Consider the following 23,105-nt stretch of genomic DNA (forward strand, 5'->3'; position numbering starts at 1 on the left):
TTTAGTTAAAAGTTTTAATGTAGTTCCCAAATACATTTCATATGACAATCTTACATAAATGTTCCAAAACACATGGGCATTATCTGGTTTTACTTGTCACTAGTTGGCTAAGGCTTAAAGCAGAGAAATGTAGCCAGATCTGCTGGGGGTGGGAGGAGGGGTGGTAAGGGAAGGGCTTTGGTGTCTTCCCATGGCTCAGGCTGCAAATAGTCAACCCAAGGTGTGGGTGGCACAGCTATGGAGACCAGGCCTTCTTCCTATGAGTGGGCTGGATAATTTCTTCTAAAATCCCCCGGGGCCCTGTGAACAGGGACCTTCTTTGCAAGGGGGGTTGGCGCCCACCTGGGGTCTTGGCCTTCCCTGGGGTGGGCACAGCATCGGCTCCCGTGTGTGCTGTGAGTGTTGGGACAGCAGTCTGTAGTCTGGAACCAGTCCCCTGCCACTCCTCAGAGGCCCTGCTTAGGGACCCCATCTGCCTGTTATGGAGGCCCCTGGCCCTGGATGGTCTTGGGGATGGTGACATCCAGGGCTGGGCAAGGAATGGCCAACAGTAGAAAGCAGGTGTGTGCCTGGGTATCTGATGGTGGGTGACCCACGTGATGGGGACAAGCAAGAGGGGAGGGGTGCTATGCACATCCCCTTCTTTGTCAGCTCCTGTGGGAAGCAGTGGCCTCACTGTCAGGTCCCCACTCTGGAAGGCACCCCATCCAATAGGGCCAGGTCTCCACACCAAGACATCACCCTCTGGGCAACGGGAATGGATGAGAGGGGATCTAAGAAACCAGCCCCCTCATACCCTCCTAGATCCAGTGACCCTTTTCTAGATAAGCTCTCTCTAGGTATGAGGCCTACCCCTCAACACCCCTTCATAGCTTGGAGGAGCCCCAGGTGGGGAACAAGTGGGAGCCTTCAGAGCACCCCAAGCTCCCCAGTAAGGCCCCAGCACACAAGCCATGACCATAGGGAGAACGAGGACACTGGAGCTGTGCCTGCTCAATACGCAGGAACATCTTAATCTAAGAAACCAAAAAAAAAAAAAAAAAAAAAAAAGCGCCTTGGGGGAAAAGAAACCTAAAAACATATACCCCAAATCAGAAGGTGGGGAAGGGGAGATAAAGATAGTAGTTAGCAGAATATCCAGCAGGGCCAGTGTTTACACTTGTGGGAGCAGACCTGGTAGCCTGGGCAGGTGGCAGAAACCCACAGGTATGGCGGCGGCATGAGAGGGGTGAAGAAACCAGGCATCCCAGTCCCAGTGAGAAGCCGTGACAAGTCTTAATGTGCCATTTCAATTCAAAGGAGGGAGGGAAGAAATGTTCTTTTTGTTTTGCTCATCAATATGATGAGGTCTCGTGTCCCAAACCACATTCAGGCAGCTCCCAAGTCTGCTTCTGAACGGGCCTTGCGGATCCGGACTGTGGCCAACCCAGCGGGGAGTGTGGTTCCCGGGGCCCGCACCTCGACGCAGCCGGAGAGGGGCGGGCGGGTGGGTGGACAGACGGACAAAGCAGCAGGCTCCTGGGTGGCCAGCTCCCGGCGCTATGTGCTCCCAGCTGTCTGCCCGTCCCCTTCGTTGTCAGCGCCTGTGGGAAGCAGTGGCCTCGCCATCAGGTCCCCACTCTGGAAGGCACCCCAGCCCCCGGGGTCAGGCTTCCACACCAAGATGTCACCCTCGGGCCAACGGCAATGGATGAGAGGGGATCTAGGAAACCAGCCCCCTTGTGCCCTCCAGGGCAGGGACTGCTGGCTCACCGCCTCCTGTGGCCCCTGACGGAGCTAGGACGTCGTCATCGTCACTGTCATCTTCATTGGATGGGGCCACACCAGGCTCGGGGGCAGGTGTTCTGGTCTCCTGTTCCTGCTCCACGCGGCTGCGCAGGGCCAGGATGCGGTGGTGCAGGGCGGCATATAGCTGGCCCGTGTCCTTGGAGCTGGCCTGGGGGAGGCAGAGGAAGTCCTGATTATGAGGTTTCATGGGGAAAGTGCTCCCTGGCTCAGAGCCCAAAGCTCCCATAGCCCAGGGCCCATCCCTCCAAGTGCTCCCAGAGCCTGTGGTTGGGTCAGCCCTCAAGTGACAGTGGCATTCCTGCGTCTCATTTTGGGGATGGGGCCCACATAGAGGCCTCCCTGCTCTCTAGGGCCATGCTCTCAGAGCAGTGCTGAGTGCTCCCGCAGAGGGGCCCTCTCGATCCGGCCCTGTGGTGACTGCCAGCATGTGCCAAGAAGCTTCCCTCCTGTGGCAGCTCGGGGTTGCTGCCCTGGACTGAGGGAGGCGGGCTGTTTGGGTTTGGGCAGCCCAACCTGTCAGGGGGCCTGCTCACCGAGATCAGGAAGACCTTCACGCCCTGGTCCTCGGTATCCATGGCTGTGATGCGAATGCTCTTCTCACTGGCCTTGTCAATCTGCATCTGAGCCCACAGCTTGGTGTTGAGGATCAGCCGCAGGCTACCCTGGGTCCGCATCACTGCAACCAACAAGGCCACTCAGCCCTGGTTCCCACCCCACCGCCCAACAACCAGCTAGAACAGACACAACCTGGGAGGAAAGCAAACCCCAACAGTGAAATCCCATGACTCTCCCAAGGTCCGGGAAAGTCACCCACTTGTCCACTGAGCAACAGCCACACATGCTGGGGCTGGCCTGGCACCACCACCTGGCTTCCTGGGCCCAGAACCACCAATGCCACTGGCGGGGTCAGAGGCCAGCATGTACCAGGATGGGGGCTTCCTTGGGGAAGGGGGTGATTAGGCAGAAGCAGGAGGAGAACTGTAGGGAGGTGGGGCCAGATAGGGACATTTGTGGGCTGCACACAGGGGACACTCACACTTCTTTATTTTTTAGTGTCAATTAATTGTTTTAATCTCACCAACAATAACCTTTGAAAACAAAAGCACTTTTACATCCTTAATTAGGAAAACTGTGGTCTCCAAGTTTCTGCTTCTTGATTTAACTTTGTCCTCCGCCCCCGCCACACACCCCTCCCTACTCTGCAAGGCTCTTCAGGTTCCGAGGCCACCTCTGCCCAGTGGCACTGTGGGCCTGGGCCCAGCGCTCCCTGAAGTTCACACCAGCAGTGGGCTTCCCGGAGGGGCTTGTGTGCACCAGGTGGCTTGTGGGTCTCGCTCCCGGCCCACCCCCTGGACAATCCTGCCCCAGGCTGGCGCCAAGGGTGCAGAGCTGAAGAGAACTAGGGAGGCGCTTTCTGTTTAACTTTATTGCTAAAATAACAGCAAAGAAGTGACTTCATGAAGAAGCTTAGTGAAATCGTTGACACTCACACTTTATGTGACACATGTCACATAAAAGTCAAGACCTCTTCACTGTCCCCCACTCACAGGCCAAGTCCCTGAGGTTTCCTTAGAAAAAGGACTGAGGCTAACCTGTGCTCAGAGCTTCCAACAGGAAGGAGATAAAGACAGAGTGAAGGAAGCATATGGCAAAGAAAAACTGGGCACAGACCTTTCCTCTCTGGACGTACATGTGACACCCCCAGGTCTACCTGCAGCAGACCCAATGCCATAGTCAGCCTGCCCAATTTGTCAGAGCCCAGCCAGCCAGCCAGCCCAGCTCTCCCCATTAGAACAGGCCTGGTGAGGACTAAAAGGTGTCATCCCATCCAGATGGCCACACAGGACAGGGAGCAGCTTGGGCCAACTTGGGGAGGTCTGTGGGGTCCTGGGCCTCAACTGACCAAATCTCCTTGTGTCCTCTAAGCCTGGCCTCGCAAGCCCAAAGTGCCCATCTTTGAGGCAGTGGAGCAGTTCAGATGGGCTCAGAGGGAAGGTCTGTGACAAGGTAAAAGGCTGTGTGGGGTGAAAGTAAAGGGATCTCAGTGAGGGAGGGGAGGGCGTAATGCAACCATGCTGCCGCCTGAGGCGGTGGGTGATGAGCTGCGGGGCTGCAAACACTGTGCTCTCTCTGTCCACATACATGTGAACATTTTCCTAAGAAAAAATGAAAAAGGAATGGAGGGACGTCCATGGGGGAAAAAGAACGGTGCCCAAACCGAAGGACCCTTTTCATCCCTGTTCCAATCTTGGAGACAATTCTGAAAGGATGCAACGTAAGCTCCTACTGGGTCATGAACAGCTGTTTCTGTAAAGGCTGGAGGGCAATTTTTGTGTGGGAAGACAACAAAAAAAGTGAACATACATATTTCACAACATAGATAAATGAACATGCTGATTCTCTTCAAACATGCATATATGTATGTGTATACACCCCCCCAATCCATTTTTGTAATCAACATACTTCTGGGAATACGAGTCATGTGTAGACAGCCCAGGAACACCATTTATGATACTCAGAAAAATTAGGGACAAACTACATGTCCATCAATAGGGAAATGGTGACATACATTCATTTTTCAACAGAATATATTAGTTTTCCCAAAGTCATGTTTTTAAGGAAAATTTAATGACACAGGAACATGTTCACAAAATAGTGAGTGAAAAGAACAGAACATAAAATTGCCCCATTTCCTTAAGGAAAAACCCACAGAACAGGAGTGGACCAACATGTTATTAGCAGAGATTTCTCTTTATCAAGAGACTGCAGTTGATTTTTTTCTTCTTCCATCCTACCATAAAACAATTGACACTTTCATGATCAGAAAACAAGTTTAAAAATTGCTAAATGCTTTTATCTCACTTTCACTCAGAAAGAGGGAAGTCATGGAAGGGATGGCAGCTGGATCCTCTGGGTCAGGCCTCAGGGTGTGGGTACCTGGGCTCTCCCGTGAGGATCTGCTCCCCTGCTCCTTGGGGCCAAGCTGGGACCTTGCCCTTTACTGCCTTGGGAACTCTGCACCAATCCAGGCCCTCCCACAGCTCACCTAGTCGGGACTGTAATGTCCCATCGTCAGCCGATGCCATGTCGTTGAGTCTCAGCAGTCCCCGGCCTCTCTCCACCCAAGACTGCGAGGTCTTGTCAAAGACAAACAGCTTACACTGGATCTGGAACACAGGGCAGCCCTCTGGGTGAGCAAGGGACCCTAGCTGGGTAGATGCCACTATGGGGGGGGAGGGGGGGGGGAGAGAATACCTGGGAGCCTCCATTTATTTCTCATGTACTACCAGGGTCAACAAGCTACGGGCCCACATCTGACCTATGGCCAGTTTTCTATTCTGCCTTCAAACTAAAGTGGATTTTATACTTTTAGAGGGATATTTAAAAAATTAAGGAAATGAAAATCAAAACCACGAGATATCACTTCATACCCACTAGGATGGCTACAACCAAAAAGACAGATAATAACAGGCACTGGAGAGGATGTGGAGAAACCAGAAGTCTCATACAGTTCCCTAAATATGGCCCTGGGGCAGTGTGGCTCAGTTGGCTGGAACATCATTTCATACACTGAAAGGTCACGGGTTCGATTCCTGGTCAGGGCACATGACTAGGTTGCGGGCTTGATCCCCAGTTGGGGTGTGTGCAGGAGGCAACCTTCTTTCTCACATTGATATTTCTCTCTCCTTCTTCCTTTCCTTCTCTCTAAAAAAAAAAAAAAAATCAATGAAAAATTTCCTTGGATGAGGATTAAAAAAAAAAGGTTGCCCTGGCTAGTGTGGCTCAGTTGGTTGAGAATTGTCCCATGCACTGAGAAGTCGCTGGTTCTATTCCCCATCAGGGCACATGCCCAGGTTGTGGGCTTGATCCCCAGTAGGGGGCATGTTGGAGGCAGCCAATAGATGGTTCTCTCTCATCGATGTTTTTCTCATATTTAAAAACACAGAAAAAAAGTTAAACATGAAGTGACTACATGGCCCAGCAATGCCACTTCTAAATATCCACCCAAGAGGAATGAAATAGGTTTCACACAAGAACTTTCACACAAATGTTCATAGCAGCAGAATTCTATAATAGTTAAAAAGTGGAAACTACCTAAATGTCCTTCAACACAATGGAATATTATTGAGCTATGAAAAGGAGTGAAGCACTGACACACACTATAACAATGGATGGACCTTGAATACATGATGCTCAGTGAGAGCAGCCAGACACAAAAGGCCACAAAGTATGTGATTTCATTTATGTGAAATGCCCAGTATAGGCAACTCCAGAGACAGGAAGTGGATTCGTGATTGCCTGGGGGTGAGGGAGAGGAATGGGGGGTGATGCTAATGGGCACAAAGTTTCTTTTTGGAGGACAAAAAGGTTCTAAATTAGGTAATAGTGACAGTTGCACATCTGTGTCAATATACTAAACACCACCAAACTATGCTTTAAAAGGGTAAATTTCTTTGTGTGTGCACTACATCTCAATAAAGCTGTTATATTAAAAAAGGCTGGCCGAAACCGGTTTGGCTCAGTGGATAGAGCGTTGGCCTGCGGACTGAAGGGTCCCAGGTTCGATTCCGGTCAAGGGCATGTACCTGGGTTGCAGGCACATCCCTAGTAGGAGATGTGCAGGAGGCAGCTGATCGATGTTTCTCTCTCACCGATGTTTCTAACTCTCTATCTCTCTCCCTTCCTCTCTGTAAAAAAATCAATAAAATATATTAAAAAAATAAAATAAAATATATTTAAAAAAAAAAAAAAGGCTATCAACAGGGACCATAAGTGATTCTTTACAGAAAAAGTTTGCAGATCATCATGTCAATATCTCTTAACATGGATAGATTAAAAAAACAAAGTTGAGTGGGAAAGAAGTACCACTAAAACCTGCATTAAAACCCTCTCCATACTATATATGTATAGTTTATAGACACATACATATGTGTGAAAAGCAGATAAACAGGCACAGAGACCTGGACATGTTGCCCCAGACTAGGAAGGAAAATGCTGACAGGGAAAGAGTAGGGTGAAGTTTGGGCTGCATCTGTGATTTTTTTCCCTCTAATAAGACAAGAAAAGGTGCCAGTGTGACAAAATAACCACAGCTATAACTCTGGATAGTAAGAGAAGTTATAACAGTCGTGTAATTCCCTAAACCAGTGGTCGGCAAACTGCGACTCGCGAGCCACATGCGGCTCTTTGGCCCCTTGAGTGTGGTTCTTCCACAAAATACCATGTGCGGGCACGCACGTACATTGCGATTAAAACTTTGTGGCCCATGCGCAGAAGTCGGTATTTTGTGGAAGAGCCACACTCAAGGGGCCAAAGAGCCGCATGTGGCTCGCGAGCCGCAGTTTGCCGACCACTGCCCTAAACTATGAGAATGTTTCAAAACAGAATTCTTTCGTTGTAAAACAAAGCAATATAAGAAGACCCTTAGAGTTGGTTAAACTTTCAACAAAAGCCCCACCAACAAGATCCTAAAGGTGGTACTCAGGCCTCTCTGTCACTTCCAGGTAAAGTCTCTCCCCGATGTGCTTGGAGAATGTGGGTTGACCCCTTGGGGGCTGGACCCTCAAATGCACAAAGAAGCTTCAGGCCATCACATTCCACCTAAGGGCCAAGAGGCCCACCTTACCTGTAACACGTTGCTCTCTGCCTCCTCCCCGGTGATAACTTCCACTTTTTCCAACAAACACTTCCGCGCTGTTGCCTTGGTGTAGGCGGCTGCCGATTCGGCCAGGGACTCTGCAATGTTATTAGCTAAATGACACTGACTACTATTTACTTGGTTGGGGGAGAGTGTACTGCACAGGAGGCAAAGGGTTGGCTTGGTCTCAAGGGTACCAGCTACCCATGGGACATGGAGTGAACCTCAAAATATGCCAAGTAGTTCAGCCTCGGGATCTGTAAGGGAGGCCAGCTGGGAGCTGCTGGCATGGCTATGGGTTTCCCATTTCCCATTCAGTAGGGGGCAGACCTCAAAGAGGGCACGGAAGAAAACTGCCTCTGCTGCTTCAGGGTGTGAAGGGAGAGGGCTACAACCATCTCAACCACCCTACCCCCCAAGTCACCATATAGCACCACGGGCCTGGGCCTAACTGTTTATAGATGAACATGTCCCCTTTTTTGTTCACTGAAAACCAGTGCCCGTGGCTTTCTGGCTCTGTCCCAGTGGCTGGTTCATGAGGTTATTACTGCTATGTTGAGTTGATCCCCACATCCCTCCCTGGCTGGTGCGTGGATGGACAGTGTCCTCTCACTTGGTACCCCCTCCTATGAGGCAGTAGTGTTGCGATGTACCTTTCTCAGGGGTGGCCTCCTGGGATGAAGACTCGGACCCAGACTCGACAGCTGAGTTCTCCCTGTTGGCATCTGAAGTGACCTCATTTAATTTGGGTGGACTCTGCAGGGAAACAAAGGCACATGGGAAAGGCATTTGGGCGATCCTGGTGGGCCGGGTCAACCACTATGGAACAGTAAGTCCCTTGGCCCGGCAGCAGCTCTCAGAACTTCCCTGCTGGGTAGAGGGCTGCTTTCTGCCCACAGCTCCTCCTCTGCAGCTTTGGGGACCCTCCCAGACCTGGCAGACAGACTACATAGCCCTTCCCCATGGGCTATGTCCCAGCCATACTCACCACACCCCCATCCCCAAAACCACACAACAATCTTCAAGCATCATTTGGTGTTAAAACCTAACACAAAAGGGGCATCATGCATGAACTGCCCTTGGAGCCCCCCAATGGGGCCTCTCATGGCACTGCCGGGAGGCGTGTGCCGCCAGCTGACATTACTTTGGGCTGCAGAGTTCACCTCTGTGTGAGGTAGTTCTTTGACCATTTCATTTTAGCAGGAAATGGACAGTACTGATGCTTGAGAAAAAAGCAGAGGGCTTTTTAATGTAATGTATTCTGAGACAAACATGGACAGAATTGGTTGGACCCAAAACAGCTCTGTAGCCACACTGACAATGGACACAGAGCGGCTGTGCCCATTTGATCAGGGGAAAAAAGGGATGAAGAAAGGAAGCATGTAAACAATTCCAGAACCCAACCCTGGCTGTGATGTGTCGGGAGTACATGGGACACAGGGTCCCTCTGAGGCCACCACAACTGCCCCCCCTCCCCCCTTTGTGCCGCAGTCTCATTGGCAGGTGGGAGGACCATCGTTGGCTCCAGAAGTGGCTCTGGGGGGCCCCAGCAGCATGCAGCTAAGGACTGGTCTGATGGCTGTACCTGTAGCCAGACTTCACCAGGAAAGCATGGCCTATGCCTCAGGAAACCTGTCTTAGAATGAGGAAAGACTGGAAATGGAACACTGGCTCCTGGAGAGCAAATAACCCTGCCTCTGACTTTAAGCTGAGTCTTCTTTCTTACTTGCAACTGAAATCATCCTAATTTTCCAAGAGACAACGCGGCAGCCACACTCACATCCCTTTGACCTGGGCTGGGGAGTTCTAAAAACCTTCTGGGCCCCAGGAAGAACAGTCCCCATAGGGGCCACTCACCAATACGCGCTCACTCATGTTCTGGCCAAATACAAATTTGTTGCTGGTGGCATCGGCACTATTGGTCGAGTTCTCTAAACTGAAGAGAAGATGGACTGTGAATTCAGGGGCAGAACCTGATGGGTAATAAGAGGCAGCTGAGCTGCCACCGGCCCACTGGGTTCTGTTCTGGGCACAAGGTCCTGGTGATAGAAGTCACTCTGAGAGCTGGGCTGGACAACCCCACAGAACTCAGGTCCTGCCTCAAAGTTGTCCATCAAAGTCCACTGTCCTGGCCCTTCCACAGCTGTGCCAAGTGGGAAAGAAGGAAGGGACTAGGGAGCAACTGGAATTCTGGAGGATTCTGCTCCCTCCCCTCCATCCTGCCCCCCAGGGAAGGACCAGGCTGGCTCCTGGTCTGGGTTCTGCCTCCTCTCTGGGCCACAGACAAGGTGGATGAATGACCTGAGTGCCTCTGAGGCTGGACACAGGGCCTCACACACATACCTGGAGCTGATATATTGAAGAAAATAGTTGGTCGCGGTTGGTGTTTCTGAACTGAGGTGTCCGGCATTTTCCATGTCAGCTGCTTCAGTGTTTTCATTTATTAACTGGGAAACAGAAACACTATACTCAGAGCACACACATTCTGGACCTCTACAGCTTGGCCTGGCTGCACAATCCCTCTGCCGTGTGGCACAGCTCAACATGCAAATCCTACCAGTGTGCACGCAGGGGTTTGTGTGTGAGCACTGAGTGCTGGCGCTGTAATCAATTCCAGAACTTTTTGCTTTTAACAGTTAAGGTACAAAAACAATTCATAAAATGTTAGTGGACTTTTTCTACCTTGTTTAAAAAAAATAAAATAAAAAATGCACTCAGGTTGGCATCTTGTTAGCATTTTCATCACTTCTGTTCCGAGATCATAGAACACTTATAAATCTGGTGTTTTAAGGGGTTTATTAAGAGCATAAAGCACTGTTGTTTGAGGGCTTCATTGATGCCAGCTGTCCTGTCTGCTCCATCATATATGTGACCTAACGCACTACTCCTGGGTACCCTGAGGGGTGGAAGGATGGACTTGGTCCTGTGAGCGAGGAAGCTTGAGCTCAGTCAGAGGAGCTAGGAGACCATGGACTGGAGTCACCCTCTGTGGAGAAGGTGGGATGTGACCAAGACCTCAGAGACCACATGAGCCCTGGGTCTCTAGGAGACACTGCCCCTGCCCCCATGTCAAGGTAGCATTGCCCTGAACTTGAGGAGCAGACTCAACTAGATGGATGGCCAGATACCGCCCCCAGGGCTGGTAGATTTCAAGGCTGTTCCTTCACTTTCCTCTTCCTGGAGGGAGCAGTCCCCAAGGAACGCATTATTTGGCTAAAGTCATGCGACATCAACACTTATTTTTGTCTCCTGGGGCATCTGTGCTTCTCTTGGACAGTGACATCACAGGAGAACACAGGTGGCATGTTTTCTATGTGGTGACTTTTGTTTCCTTATTTCTGAGTCTCTCATCCTCAGCATCACTGACATTGGGGCTGGATCGTCCTGGGCACTGTGGGGTATTGAGCAGCATCCCCGGCCCCTACCCACTCGATGCCAGGAGTACCTACCCCCTAGTGTGACAACCACAGATGTCCCCAGACATGGCACTGACACTGCCTCTCAGTCCTCTAAAGGAGATTCCTGCCAGGTGAGCTGCTGGAAATGGCACAGAAGAACATTCCGTATCTGTGGCTGCAAAACGTAGTGCTGCTCACTCTAGTCTTTCTGGAGTGCTCGCACAGAGCGTGCAGAGCTGAGGCCCCTGCCACTGCCAGATGCCCCCACCCCAACTCAGTCCCCAGACTGGACCCACCTGCCTGGGGGCAGGACCCACCCGAGGTGGCAGATGGTGTTGCTCCTGTGGGAGAGAGAACAATCTTTCCACCTGCCCTACTTTTGAAAATAAGATGATGGTTCTGTCGGGAGCAATCTGATCCCGTGGGGAACATTCAGCACTACTTGGGGGCATGTGTGGTTGTCACAACTGAGAGGGTATACGCCTGGTATCTAGAGGGTGGGGACCAGGGATGCTACTCAACAACCCACAGTGGTGAGTAGGTCATGCTTCCAATAACTAAGCACAATCTGGTCTGAACGCTGCTAGTGTTGAGATAAAAAACCCTGAAGAAAACAAAAACCTTGCACTGGTTGTCCCTTTGTCCCCTATAGCCAAGAGCCACCGCTGAGTCCCACTGAGGATGGAGGGATGGCAGGCAGCCTGGGTGGCTGAGCAGCAGAGTATGGGAAACATGCACAACAAGCAGCTGCCGGCCGTGCTGAGAGTCACAGGACCACTTCACAACACAGCCTCTGTGTCTGCCCCACCCTTCAGAAACAATTCCTGTTCTCGAACCTGGCGAGAGGCATACAGAGATCAATCCCTGAGTTCAACAGCTCCCCCAGCCCTCTGAGTACATACCTTAACTCTGTCCCTCAAGTTCTGCCCAAATACAAACGCTTGCTGTGCAACTTGCTCTTTTTTCTCACAGCTGTCCTCCTCAGAAGTACTGCTAGACTCATTTTTCTGGGGCTCTTTCTCCTAGTTAAACAGAACAACGACAACTGAAAAGAAGGGACACATTAGCCCTGATGAGCAAGCTGAATCATCTTATAGCAAAACTGCATGTCCATTGACGAGGGTCCCTGGGCTGAGGAACATCTGAGGAGGGGCTACAACCAATCGGAAGAGTGAGGCAGCCAGGAACATGGGGAGGACAGGACAGTGGGTCACTTTTGGTCTCCCTCTGGTGCAGAGATGTGCAGCTGCCTGCCCTGAGACCCAGCTACCAAAGTTCCATGAAGCATATGTTACAAAAACAATTTCTATTTCCAATTCCATGAACTGGGTTGAAGGTGGGGGGACCTCATAGATGTTTCAAAATAGAATTGTAGATGATCATTTTCACCATTTGAGCCTGAACACCTATGGGGGGTGAGGGTGAGGGAGGCAGAGGATAGAGAACCTCTGGCAGCAACTTATCTGCTGAAGTGGCCGAGGGCAAAGGCACACAGACGCAGTCTGGCTTGTGTCTGAGGCAGGGTGCAGTATTGCAATTTGGATTCCAAATCTGTCTCTGTCAACCCCAAGAGCAGGTGCTTCATGAAATGCCCGTTTCCCAGCTGCTCTGCAGCACTACTGGAAAACAGATGCTACTGGCCTATATAATTCCAGAACCATAAAGGATGTCTTTTAAAAACAAACAATTTCTGAGCTGACTCCCCAGGCATTTAAAAGAGCACACGTGTACGAATCCCCAGAGTTGCTGGGGTATGGAAACAGGGAGGGAAGACATTTGTCCCCACAAAATGGTGCAAGGATCTCATTAATGAAAGCCATCCCTCCGGTCCCAGTGGCTCCCCAAGGCTCAAAGGTTAGTGTGCCAACTAGCAGAAACGCTGCCCCAGGACATGTGGAAATGACATGCTGGATTCGGGCAACACAGGACTCCATAGCAGAGCTTTGCTCACAGCATCTTTCTCTCAGAACCATGAAGACACCCCTCCTCTCTCTTGGCATTCGTCAGCACTGATACTGCTGAGCAAACCCAGAAAGCTTGAACACAGAACAAACTGGCATTGCTCAGAGCAGGTAACAGTCTGTGTGCTCGGCAAAGCCTGAGAAGTCTCCTGTGAGGTGTGCTCCCTGCCCTGGCACAGACGGACCTCAGGTGCTGGCGCCTCATCAGGTGGACTTCTCTGTGTGGGGTTGTCAGGCGATGTCAATGTCGATGTTGCTGTTCCTGTGCAGTCTGCTGGGATGCTGAGCCCATTGGTGCCGCTGCTTGGAACTGTGGGGACAAACCAACAGAGTGAGAATCGTGGAGTTAGTGCTAGACCACCTCTAATGCTTTCTTCTGCCACCATTTGGACCAACAGTATATAATTTCTCCTTTTATAAGAAAGGGTCTAGTAGCTCCACTAAAAGCAACAAACTCTTAGATTAAAAGAACAAATATTGGGGGAACAATTATGAGTTTTACAAAACAAGTTTTACAAATGATATCTTCATTCTATGCATTTTTCCTTTAAATAGCTGAGATTACATGACACGCACAACTTCAAATCTAGCTTTGACTGTTGAGTATTACATAAAAAAACTTCCCAAGTAATTAAAAACTCTTCAGAAATGTTACTATTTCCCTCATGTGGGATGTTGCGTGGCTTCTGATGAAGAATTCTCGAATTATAGGGAAAGATCAAGAGGAAGACAAGAGCTCATTCACATGAAGAAAATTAAAGATTAACTGAAAACCACTGCCTATGTGGATGTAATGAAAATATGGTTTAAGAGTCATGTCTCAAGGTTTGCAAGTAAAATGAAAACATGTGAAAGTTACCCTTTGAGTTTCTGAGACTGCAGGGCTGAGTTCTGCCTGCAAACGTGTAGGGACGAATCTGAACCGCTCAGGAAGTGGAGGCAGCATTTACAAGGCCAGGGCGTGCACAAGGCACATTTGCACCAGCAGTCAGGCTTGGCCTCATGTCTTTACTAGGCTCACCAGGAATATAAAGGGCTGCTTTCCCAGCACTTTATTTCTTTGTGTATTTGGCAGATATGACATGGCTGTCCCAGAAGCGACTTCTGTAATAATCTACTCTGCCATGCCAGCCTGTACCAGGGCTGCGTTTCTTACCGGCCTGTGAGAGTGCCTTTGGCTGTGGGGCTTGTAACACTGCCGGGCGAAGCACGCTCCGCTGCTGCTCCTTGGGCTTCTGGCTTGGCAGACCTGGGAACAGAGGTCGGTTTGCCCAGCGCCCTTGGACCTCGTGGGCAGAAATGCAACAGCTCAGGCTCTCAGGCACTTTACAGACAAATTAAATCCAGCAATCCATTTCATGTTCCTCACAGACTAGACTCTGTAGGGAAGCACATCTGTGTTTTGGTTTTTTTTTTTAGAAAATGTTTTTATTGATTTTAGAGAGAGGAGGGAGAGGGAGAGAGAGATATAAACATCAATGATGAGAGAGAATCATTGATTAGCTGCCTTCTGCATGCCCCCTACTGGGGATTGATCCCACAACCCGGGCATGTGCCATGACCAGAATCAAACTGCAACTTCTTGGTTCATGGGTCCATGCTCAACCACTGAGCACAGCGGCCAGGAGGGAAGCACATTAAAAAAACAAACCCAAGACACTTTCTTTACAGCTAAACATACAGAGTTTGGCTATTGCTATTTTTAGATGTGATTAAATGACATTTCCATGTAACTGATCATGTCTGTGAATTAACCCAGTGAGTACTCTAATGCTTCGGGTTCTCAAGTGCTGGGCTCAAGGGTCAAGCACAGACTTGAGGGGAAAGCAGCAAAGCCACAGGCAATCCCCCAGAATTTAGGCTGCTGCTTGGGATCACAGAAAGGCACCCTCTGCACCTGCTTTTTATTTTTTAAAATATATTTTTATTGATTTCAGAGAGGAAAGGAGAGCAAGAGAGGGATAGAAACATCAATGATGAATCATTGATTGCCTGCCTCCTGCACGCCCCCTATTTGGGGATTGAGCCTGTAACTTGGGCCTGTGCCCTTGACCGGAATCAAACCTGGGACCTTTCAGTCCCCAGGCTGACACTCTATCCACTGAGCCAAACCAGTTAGGGCAGCACCTGCTTTTTAAAAATGCCACATTGAGAAAACACCTCTGGCCAAATACAACTAGGGCAAGGACCATGAGAAAACATTTTTGGCCCTGCTTGGGCTCCCTTTGGACCTGACAGGTCTCCAGAGCGCCATCACTTGGCCTTGCTCACGAACAGTGTGCTATTGAATTGAGGCCACTCTGCAAATTAGGGTTAACGATATGGCGTGCTGGGGCTAGAATGCTCTGGAAAGACAGCTGGAACCAACTGAGCTATTACTGGGCACAGAGCCCAAACTCCCATACCAACCCAAGCTTGTTCCCTTGTCACCTCCACTTCAGGGTAGAGAAGCTCCCTGGTCTGACAGGCTCTTTATAGTGTTTTTCCATAGCTCAGGTGTCAGGTACCAGCCCAGAGTGCACTGGTGGGTTGCCTTAGGCAGCTGTGCAGAAGCCTGGAAGGGTATGAGAAAGCCACTCTCCTCTCCTCCTCCAACGTGGGCACCTACCTGCACTGGGTGCCTGGCCATGGATCAGTGTTGGTGGCTTCAACCGGAACCCACTGCTCTTTTCCTCTACAAGCACAAGACAAAAGATAAAAAACAAACAAACAAAAAAAAAACAACAAAAACAAAACAAAACAAAACAAAACAAAAAAAACCAAAAAAGCCTTCCTAGAGTGGGGTGGTGAGGCTGGGAGGGAGCAGGGGCAGGAGAGGGTTGTTGACTGGGCCTCAGTAGCCAGGGGCCTAGAGAACAAGGGGAATGATGTCAAACTGAAACAGAAATGCAGAAGTCCTATCCAACCACCAAGGCTGTACGGCAGCCTGGGTGAGGAGGCAGGGGATTGCAGGAAGTGCGGCTCGGGGCAAAGTACAGCGAATGGAAGACCAGAGGGTGTCAAAGATGCAAGACAGAAGTGAGGGTGACCACTCCACCAAGGAGCCCTTCCATCCAGAAGGTGAGTGCCAGGCTGGACTTTGCCAGGACCTTGGAAGCCATGCTGTACTTGCAGGCCCTGGAGAATGTCACAGGGCCACCGAATAAAGGTTTCCAGAGATGCATTTCTCTTTCCTAGAGCACTTGTCAGGAGAGCTCTTTGTACTACCAACAGATGTGTGGGAAATGAGACATGTTTTCTTTGGCAAGAGATCAAGAGTGGCACATAGTGGACTTGCTCTCTTTCTAGACATGCCTGGAGAGCTTTGTCTCATTGCTTAATGAGAGCACCGGAAGGCCTGGAAGAAGGAAGCAGGGTTTTTTGTCCTGGCCACATGTGAGGAGGCGGGGCCTCCCCCAGGACTTGAGTTCAGGTTGACAAATACAGGGGCTCTTGGGATATTCAAAACCTGGTTTCTGCTTAGCCACACGTCCACAGATCCCTTAATCAATGCATCTTGGTGACTTTGCCCATCTCATACGGGGTTGGGGTGGAAGAGACAGTTTAATGCAATCCTTGGCGGTAAGGATCAGCATAAAAAGCTTTGTGACTCCAACAGGCCAGGTCTGTATCTGGAGAAGCAGAGGGACAGCAGCATTTTAGGCCACCAGAGGCAGCCTTGCTTTTGTGCTAAGGTCCAACATATCGGGAAAAACCCTTGCCAGATTTCAGGGCACAAGATAATCATACAGAAATCAGTGTGTTTCTATACACTGGCAACAAACAACCCAAAATGAAGTCAAGAAAACAATTCCATATTGTTGGAAGAAAGTAAAGACTTAAAAGATACCTCAAAAGGTCACACAAATCCAGAGACAGAAAGTGGATTCATGGTTGCCAGGGGCTGGGAAAGACAGAATGAGGAATGACTGCTAAAGGATATGGGACTTCTTTTGGGGGGTGATTAAAATGTTCTAAAATTACAGTGACAGTTGCACAACTCTATGGATACACTAAAAACCAACCAATTATACACTAAAATGACATCACAAATGCTTTGTCAGACCACTTTCAGGTAGGAAACAAAATCAAATCAGAATTCTGAGTAAAACAGAAGGGCCCTCTTCCTGTTGTCGACATGTTGGTGAGCCAAACTGCTCTCCTTGGGCAAAAATAGGATTACAGAAACTCTCACTGCTAGTTAGTAAAAAGGACTGGAGCCTGCCAGGCTTCTAAAGCCTGTGTTAGTGGGGTGGTGTCTCTCCCATAAGAGAGCTGTGGGTCATAAAAACCACACTCGGGAAATCAGACAAAACAGGATGCAGGGGAAGACATGCTGCCAGATGTTCCTTTTTAGAAGGAAAATACTGAATTACATTTCCAAAGCTTAGGGTTATTCAGAAGACGATTGGCAATATAAAACTAAAAAATTGAGATGAAATTCACAATTTAAAAAATTCTAAAGCTCTTAGAGCTGGCTCTGCAATGCTCATACTGTGGCTACACATTGATGGCGACCACTAAGCCCTGTGCAGAGCCAATGCTAACAGCCACTGACCCGTGGGGCTGACCTATGCCAATCAGTGTGGGCAGTGGGCCCAGAAATTACTGCCAGTGAACATTCACTAACTTTGTATCTGGTGCCAGGCTAACCCTGAAGATGCACAGGAAATCTATGCTGAATGCTGCAGTAAACTGATGGACAGATAGACAAGGTGTACCACACTTCTGAAGGGGCCAAAGCAGGAGGGTGGTGTGCTTACAGGGCAGTCAAACCCTGGAGGCCCTGCTGCAGCCCCATCTTCACTAAAACAAATATGATCTCTTCTCATGGCCTCCTGCAAGATGGTCAGGGTACAATGAAGAGGCATTGCTTGGAGGCCAGAGCGCCACTACACACAGGTGGCTACACTGGTGTCTTCTTAAGGGCACATGCATCCCCTTCTGTGAACTCCCTGGCAGAAGAGGACTTCCCTCTGGGGCAGCCTCTTTCCTCTTCCAAATCATGTCTGAAGCAAGCAGGCTCCTTTGAGGGTACATTGTGCCCTGCCTCAGGAAGATCTTGAGTGACTTCTGAGGAAGTAATGTTCTCCATCCAGGGAGGCCCAGATTTAACAGGAAAATATATCAGAATTCAACCTGATATACACCAGGGGTTGGAAAGAATCCAAGAGAAAGCAGCCTGATGAGGGCTGGGGTGTATAAGGGCAGTGTTGGTGCAGGGGGGGAAGAGTGCTTGATCACATATGGGGGAATGGAGCAATGAGTAAATAAATGTATTAAGGACAGAGGGAGTCAGGTTTCTTAGAAAAGAGAGGTAGATATACAGAGGGGGAGGTTAAGATGAATCCTGTTGGCAATGAATTGGAAGTATCCAGATAGAGATGTAGAAATATATGTAAATGTAAGCATATATATGCATATAGGTATATGTGTATATGTTCCTAGTTGTGTGTGTGTGTGTGTTCCCAGCTCTGGGCACTGAGAGGTCCTGAGAGCAGTGACAGCCCAAATGGTGGTGAACACATGGAGCACCCAGATCTTGGTTTCTTGAGACCATGCTCCATTAAGAACTAGGACTCCTTCGAGAAAAGGGGAAAGATGATGAGTCTTGTTAATGATGATAACCTCTTGTTATGACAGAAAGTAAAGAAAGTGCTTAAAAGAATGACAGGGACCTGGGAAAAGGACACAGGAACCTGGCTTGATGGGGCTCATTGGCCAAATCGGGAACAATTAAAATAACTGATGATCAAAATAAAATCTGAATATTAAAATAAAAACTAATAACAAATTGCAACCCACTGACTAAAACAGGAATTCATAAATCCATATCAACACAAATGACTAAGTAAAGTGGGGAAAAGAAAGCTGCTCCTTATAGTAGAATGCCAACTAATAAATGTTGGGGCAAAAATGGGGCAGAAAATCTCCATGTGGTCATCATCAGAGTAATAATTAATTCAAGCAAGAAAACATTAATGGATGCTAACAAAGGAGGGCAATATGAGAGATTTCCTCATGTCTCTTAAGTATCTCTCCACTGAGGCAAACTGGCTAGATCAACCAAAGGACTTGTATACATGCATATAAGCATAACCAATGGACACAGACACCAGGACGTGAGGGCATGAATGGAATGGGGTGGGGGGGCAATGAGGGGATAAGGACACATATGTAATACCTTAATCAATAAGGAAAAAAAAAAAAGTATCTCTCCAGAAAATAGTAATGACAAAGGAAGAAGAAATAATTTTATAGTGGAGAAACCGGGCAGATTCCACCCTAATCAAGTGATCAAAGTCAACCCGCCTGCACCAGGTAGAGTACACATCGTGTGCCACCACTGGGGTGCACTGGGAGAGCACGGCTGCACTTCTATGGCATTCCAGTCCCAAATACACAACCTGGGTGGAAGCCCCAGGACACACCAGACACCCTCTAATTGAAGGACTTCTCCAAAATAACTGGCTTGTAATCTTCAAGGTCACAAAAGTCAAGGAAAGAATGAGCAACTGTTTCAGATGGAGAGAGACATGCGATTAGAATCTGATGTCTTTGCTCTGAAGAACGCATGGAGCCTTCTATGTAAAGGGATAGAGAAATGCTTTATAAAAATTTTCCATAAGTTTTAGGTCCCCCCTCCCCCAATTAAGCTAAAAAATAAGACAGGCGAGCATATAAGAGGCTCACTTTGCAGAGCTGATGTGCAAATCTAATATGACTGGCATGCTGCATCAGGTACCAGGGACCAGGGCTGTATCAGAGCCTCTGCTAAAGCAGACTAAGCTGTCCCCTTTCGCAGAGCTACCCCACTCTCAATGCTGCTGGATAAAGGTTTTGGGGGCAGAGAGAGGGAGTGAGGCCATCACTCACAGACCTCAGAGGTGATCTTGAGATTCATAATAGAACTCCATGGCATAAAGGGATCAAGATGTGTGTCTTCAGCTATTGATCCCTAGACCAAAATAGACTTGCAAAGACTAACACTACCCCCACACCTCAGAACACAACTTGCTAAACCAGTGCCTCAGGTACGACCAAAGACCTTTAAAAACCAAGTTCCTCTTCAGAAGTGGGAAGGGGGGTCAACTCCAAACAGTGTGTTTTCAGAGTCAGAACAAATTCAACTGTTTGAAATGGTGCCATCAAATCAATCCTCAAAGTTATAAAAACTAGCCTCTTCCCTTGACATCACTCTCATGCCAGAGTATGAGTTATCTTGCAATGCTTTTGAAGTCGGCAATGAATTTATATAAGGCAGGTTTGGTTACAGAATTCGGGTGGTTAAACTTGCTCATTAAATCTTTTATGAGGAGAAACTTTCAGGAATTATTGGAGTTGGTTCTCCTGCAAAAGACCAAAAAAGGCAGGCTCTATGTTCTTCAGAGGGGAGCAAGCTGTTTTCCTTAAAGTTTTAAGGCCGTGATTAAATATATGCATTTATCTGAACACATCTAAGCCATACTAATTAATGTGGGAATTTAATAACCGAAAAGGGGTCTGGGAAATTACATTTCACATTAGTTACCTTTGGGATGGTAGTCAGTGGGAAAGGGGCAGGCTAATTCTTTTTAAAGTCTATTTATTTCTAATCTGCCTTTTTAAAAATTACATAAATGTATTACTTGTGTAAAATTTTGAAAAACAAGTAATACATCTCTTTCTTTTTTTCAAGAAGGATGTAAAAATCCTTGTAAACAGGCTTCCTTACAGAAACAGAAATAAGGGCTTATGAAGCCTCTCTTACACTGGATTCCAAATGTACAAGCTAAAGAGTTGGGAAAAGATTTAGAAACTGAACTCTGCTTTCAAACTGTCCATTGCTGTTAAGGTGCTATTTTACAGTATTAACTGCTTTTCACCCCAGGAAAACCCCCAGTGACTGGCTGTGAAAGGCAAAGGGATGTGAGGGCTCACCTGGTTCTGAGTCAGAATTGCCTGCAGATGGCTCGCAGAAGGTTGATGGCATAAAAACATTGTTTTTTGATACTGTCAGCAAGGAGGTGCAGGCAGGGGGGGAACAAGAGGAAAAACAGAGTGAGTAGGTGGGGCAGACATGAGGGGTTGATCTCCAAGTCCCACTGTGGTGTAAGAGGTGGGGGTCAGCATAATGAATAAGGCCTTTAGATACTCCACACTCTCTACAGCAAGAAGAGGGGAGTCTCCAGCCTAATGGCCTCTGTCTGATGTCTACCAGTTCACTCTGGTCCACTGTGGTTATTTCTCCTGTCCTCATGCCCCTGGCTTTTCCTTGGCACCCTAGGCCCGTGGGGGCAGCCAGGAGGAAATCGGAGCACGCCAGATGTATCAAGTCTTACCTGGGGCTGAGCCTCAGCCCCTGCTCCTTGTCACCAGTCCGGGCTCAAAAGTTGGCTGCACTCCCCACCCCCAGTACCTGTTTTGGATCTCACTGGTACTGCTCATCTTTCCATTTCCTCTGAGGATTGGGAGCTGATTATCTCCCAGTGGTTGGCAAACTTCGGCTTGCGAGCCACATGCGGCTCTTTGGCCCCTTGAGTGTGGCTCTTCCACAAAATACCAACTTCTGTGCATGGGCCACGAAGTTTCAATCGCAATGTACGTGCGCGCCCGCACTTGGTATTTTGTGGAAGAGCCACACTCAAGGGGCCAAAGAGCCGCATGTGGCTCGTGAGCCGCAGTTTGCCGACCACTGTCCTAGACCAATGCACTAGAGCAGCGGTTCTAAACCTGCGGGTCACGACCCCTTTGGGGGTCGAACGACCCTTTCACAGGGGTCGCCTAAATACATCCTGCATATCAGATATTTACATTACGATTAATAATAGTAGCAAAATTACAGTTATGAAGTAGCAACGAAAATCATTTTATGGTTGGGGGTCACCACATGAGAAACTGTATTAAAGGGTCGCGGCATTAGGAAGGTTGAGAACCACTGCACTAGAGAGAGAAAATGTTTGGTAGTCCTTTGCCCCTTCAGCCTAGTGCACAATACAAATCACCTCATCTCTTCTCTGCTACACCTTCCTAATGAGAAAGTGTGGTTCAGCAGTAGACAGTGAACGGAAGGAACACAATCACAGCCAGGAAGTGGATGCTTCCTCATTCCATAGAAACACCTATGCAACAAGTGGGCAGAGGCCCTTAAAAAAGGATGTCCACTGCAAACCATCTGGACAGTTCCTTAATGCCTAGTGGGCAATTGACAGTGCATCCATTCAGGGGAGGGTCTTATGCAGTCATGAAAAAGGACATGGCAACGTAAAAAAAAAAAAAAAAAGCGTTAAGGGAAATAGGTAGGAAATTAAGTGTGTTACAGAGACAACCTTGAGAGGACGCTCACTTTCTGCACCAACTATTCCTATAAAGTCTGCATTACTTTTTTAAGCAGAAACAAACTTTCCAAGAGTGTCTTTTTTCACAGTTGTAAATGTTTTATATGAACTTTGCAAGAATGAACTTCAATTTGGGTAACTAGAGATCCTCTCCCAATACACGTGCATCTCTAAGTCATGGTTACAGAGACCAAGATGGGACAATGCCAGAGTGGACCAAGTCCAGATGAGGTGGGGAGGAGAGGGAGCAGCCCTTTGACAGCACTGACTCTCCAAACTACAGGGGAGTCCCCAGGCTCGAGGAGCCCCTACTAAGTAGCCCCAGTGTCTCTCTCTACCCTTGAACCTACCTCTTTTCTGCACCAGGCTTTGCATATGCTGTAGCTGGTCTTCTGGCTTCTGTGCATGTGCTGAGATCATGCCCAGTCCAGATACCTCTACAGGGGTCCAGTCTGGCCCACCTTTCAAGCCTCCACCAAGCCCTTTCCTCAGGGAGCTCAAGGCAATCCACCACCACAGTGTCTATTGGGACCACTCAGCTCACTATGAACCATGTGTGTGTCCTTCTCAATTGGACCACCAAGGTCTAGGCAGAAGGGTCAGGAGAATCCCCCACTTCCAAGCAGCTTTTGGAAGGTGGACATGTGATTAGTGGTCAGAGGCCCCAATAGGGCTCAGATAGTCCCTTTATTTCAGAGGGATGATTTTTCTTGGTGCATCTTTCTTATCAGTCCACTAGGTCACACCCCTCCATAAGTGTCACTGATCCCAGACTGGGGTACCTGGTGCCACCTCTGACAAGCTCTAACCTTATCATGACAGAGACCAAGTCTCAGATTGATTCTAACTGGGTCTGGGCAGGTGTGTGTGAGATGTTACAGTGGGCTTGTAAACATGAATGCTTTTGTCACTCAATAAAGGTCCGTAGCTGTTACCTGACTGTGAAGGTGGGAACTGGGTTAAAGAGGACGTCCTTTCTCGCTTGACAGGAGGGCAGTAATTTCCATCTTCTCTGTCAGAATCT

The 23,105-nt window shown here is 48.6% G+C and overlaps 1 protein-coding gene across 18 annotated transcripts in view; it reads right to left on the reverse strand.

Annotated features, from left to right (window-relative positions):
* Window positions 1-23,105, reverse strand: part of RANBP3 (RAN binding protein 3) — a 62,649-nt gene continuing 39,544 nt past the window's right edge. For 7 of the 18 annotated variants that reach the window (XM_036312069.1, XM_036312067.1, XM_036312071.1 and 4 more), the window contains 13 exons: window positions 23,017-23,103; window positions 20,685-20,756; window positions 15,394-15,459; window positions 13,942-14,034; window positions 12,971-13,095; window positions 11,727-11,846; window positions 9,770-9,873; window positions 9,284-9,362; window positions 8,080-8,182; window positions 7,415-7,524; window positions 4,835-4,955; window positions 2,322-2,464; window positions 1-1,936 (listed from right to left, as the gene is read on the reverse strand). In XM_036312069.1, the coding sequence (XP_036167962.1) occupies window positions 1,703-1,936; window positions 2,322-2,464; window positions 4,835-4,955; window positions 7,415-7,524; window positions 8,080-8,182; window positions 9,284-9,362; window positions 9,770-9,873; window positions 11,727-11,846; window positions 12,971-13,095; window positions 13,942-14,034; window positions 15,394-15,459; window positions 20,685-20,756; window positions 23,017-23,103 (1,457 nt within the window). In that variant the 3' untranslated portion in view covers window positions 1-1,702. The remainder of the gene's footprint in view (window positions 1,937-2,321; window positions 2,465-4,834; window positions 4,956-7,414; window positions 7,525-8,079; window positions 8,183-9,283; window positions 9,363-9,769; window positions 9,874-11,726; window positions 11,847-12,970; window positions 13,096-13,941; window positions 14,035-15,393; window positions 15,460-20,684; window positions 20,757-23,016; window positions 23,104-23,105) is intronic. The other 11 variants (XM_036312072.1, XM_036312077.1, XM_036312085.1 and 8 more) reach the window with 6 other exon arrangements.

The sequence above is a fragment of the Myotis myotis genome, unplaced genomic scaffold (genome assembly GCF_014108235.1).
Source record: "Myotis myotis isolate mMyoMyo1 unplaced genomic scaffold, mMyoMyo1.p scaffold_m19_p_6, whole genome shotgun sequence".
NCBI classification, from domain to species: domain Eukaryota; kingdom Metazoa; phylum Chordata; class Mammalia; order Chiroptera; family Vespertilionidae; genus Myotis; species Myotis myotis.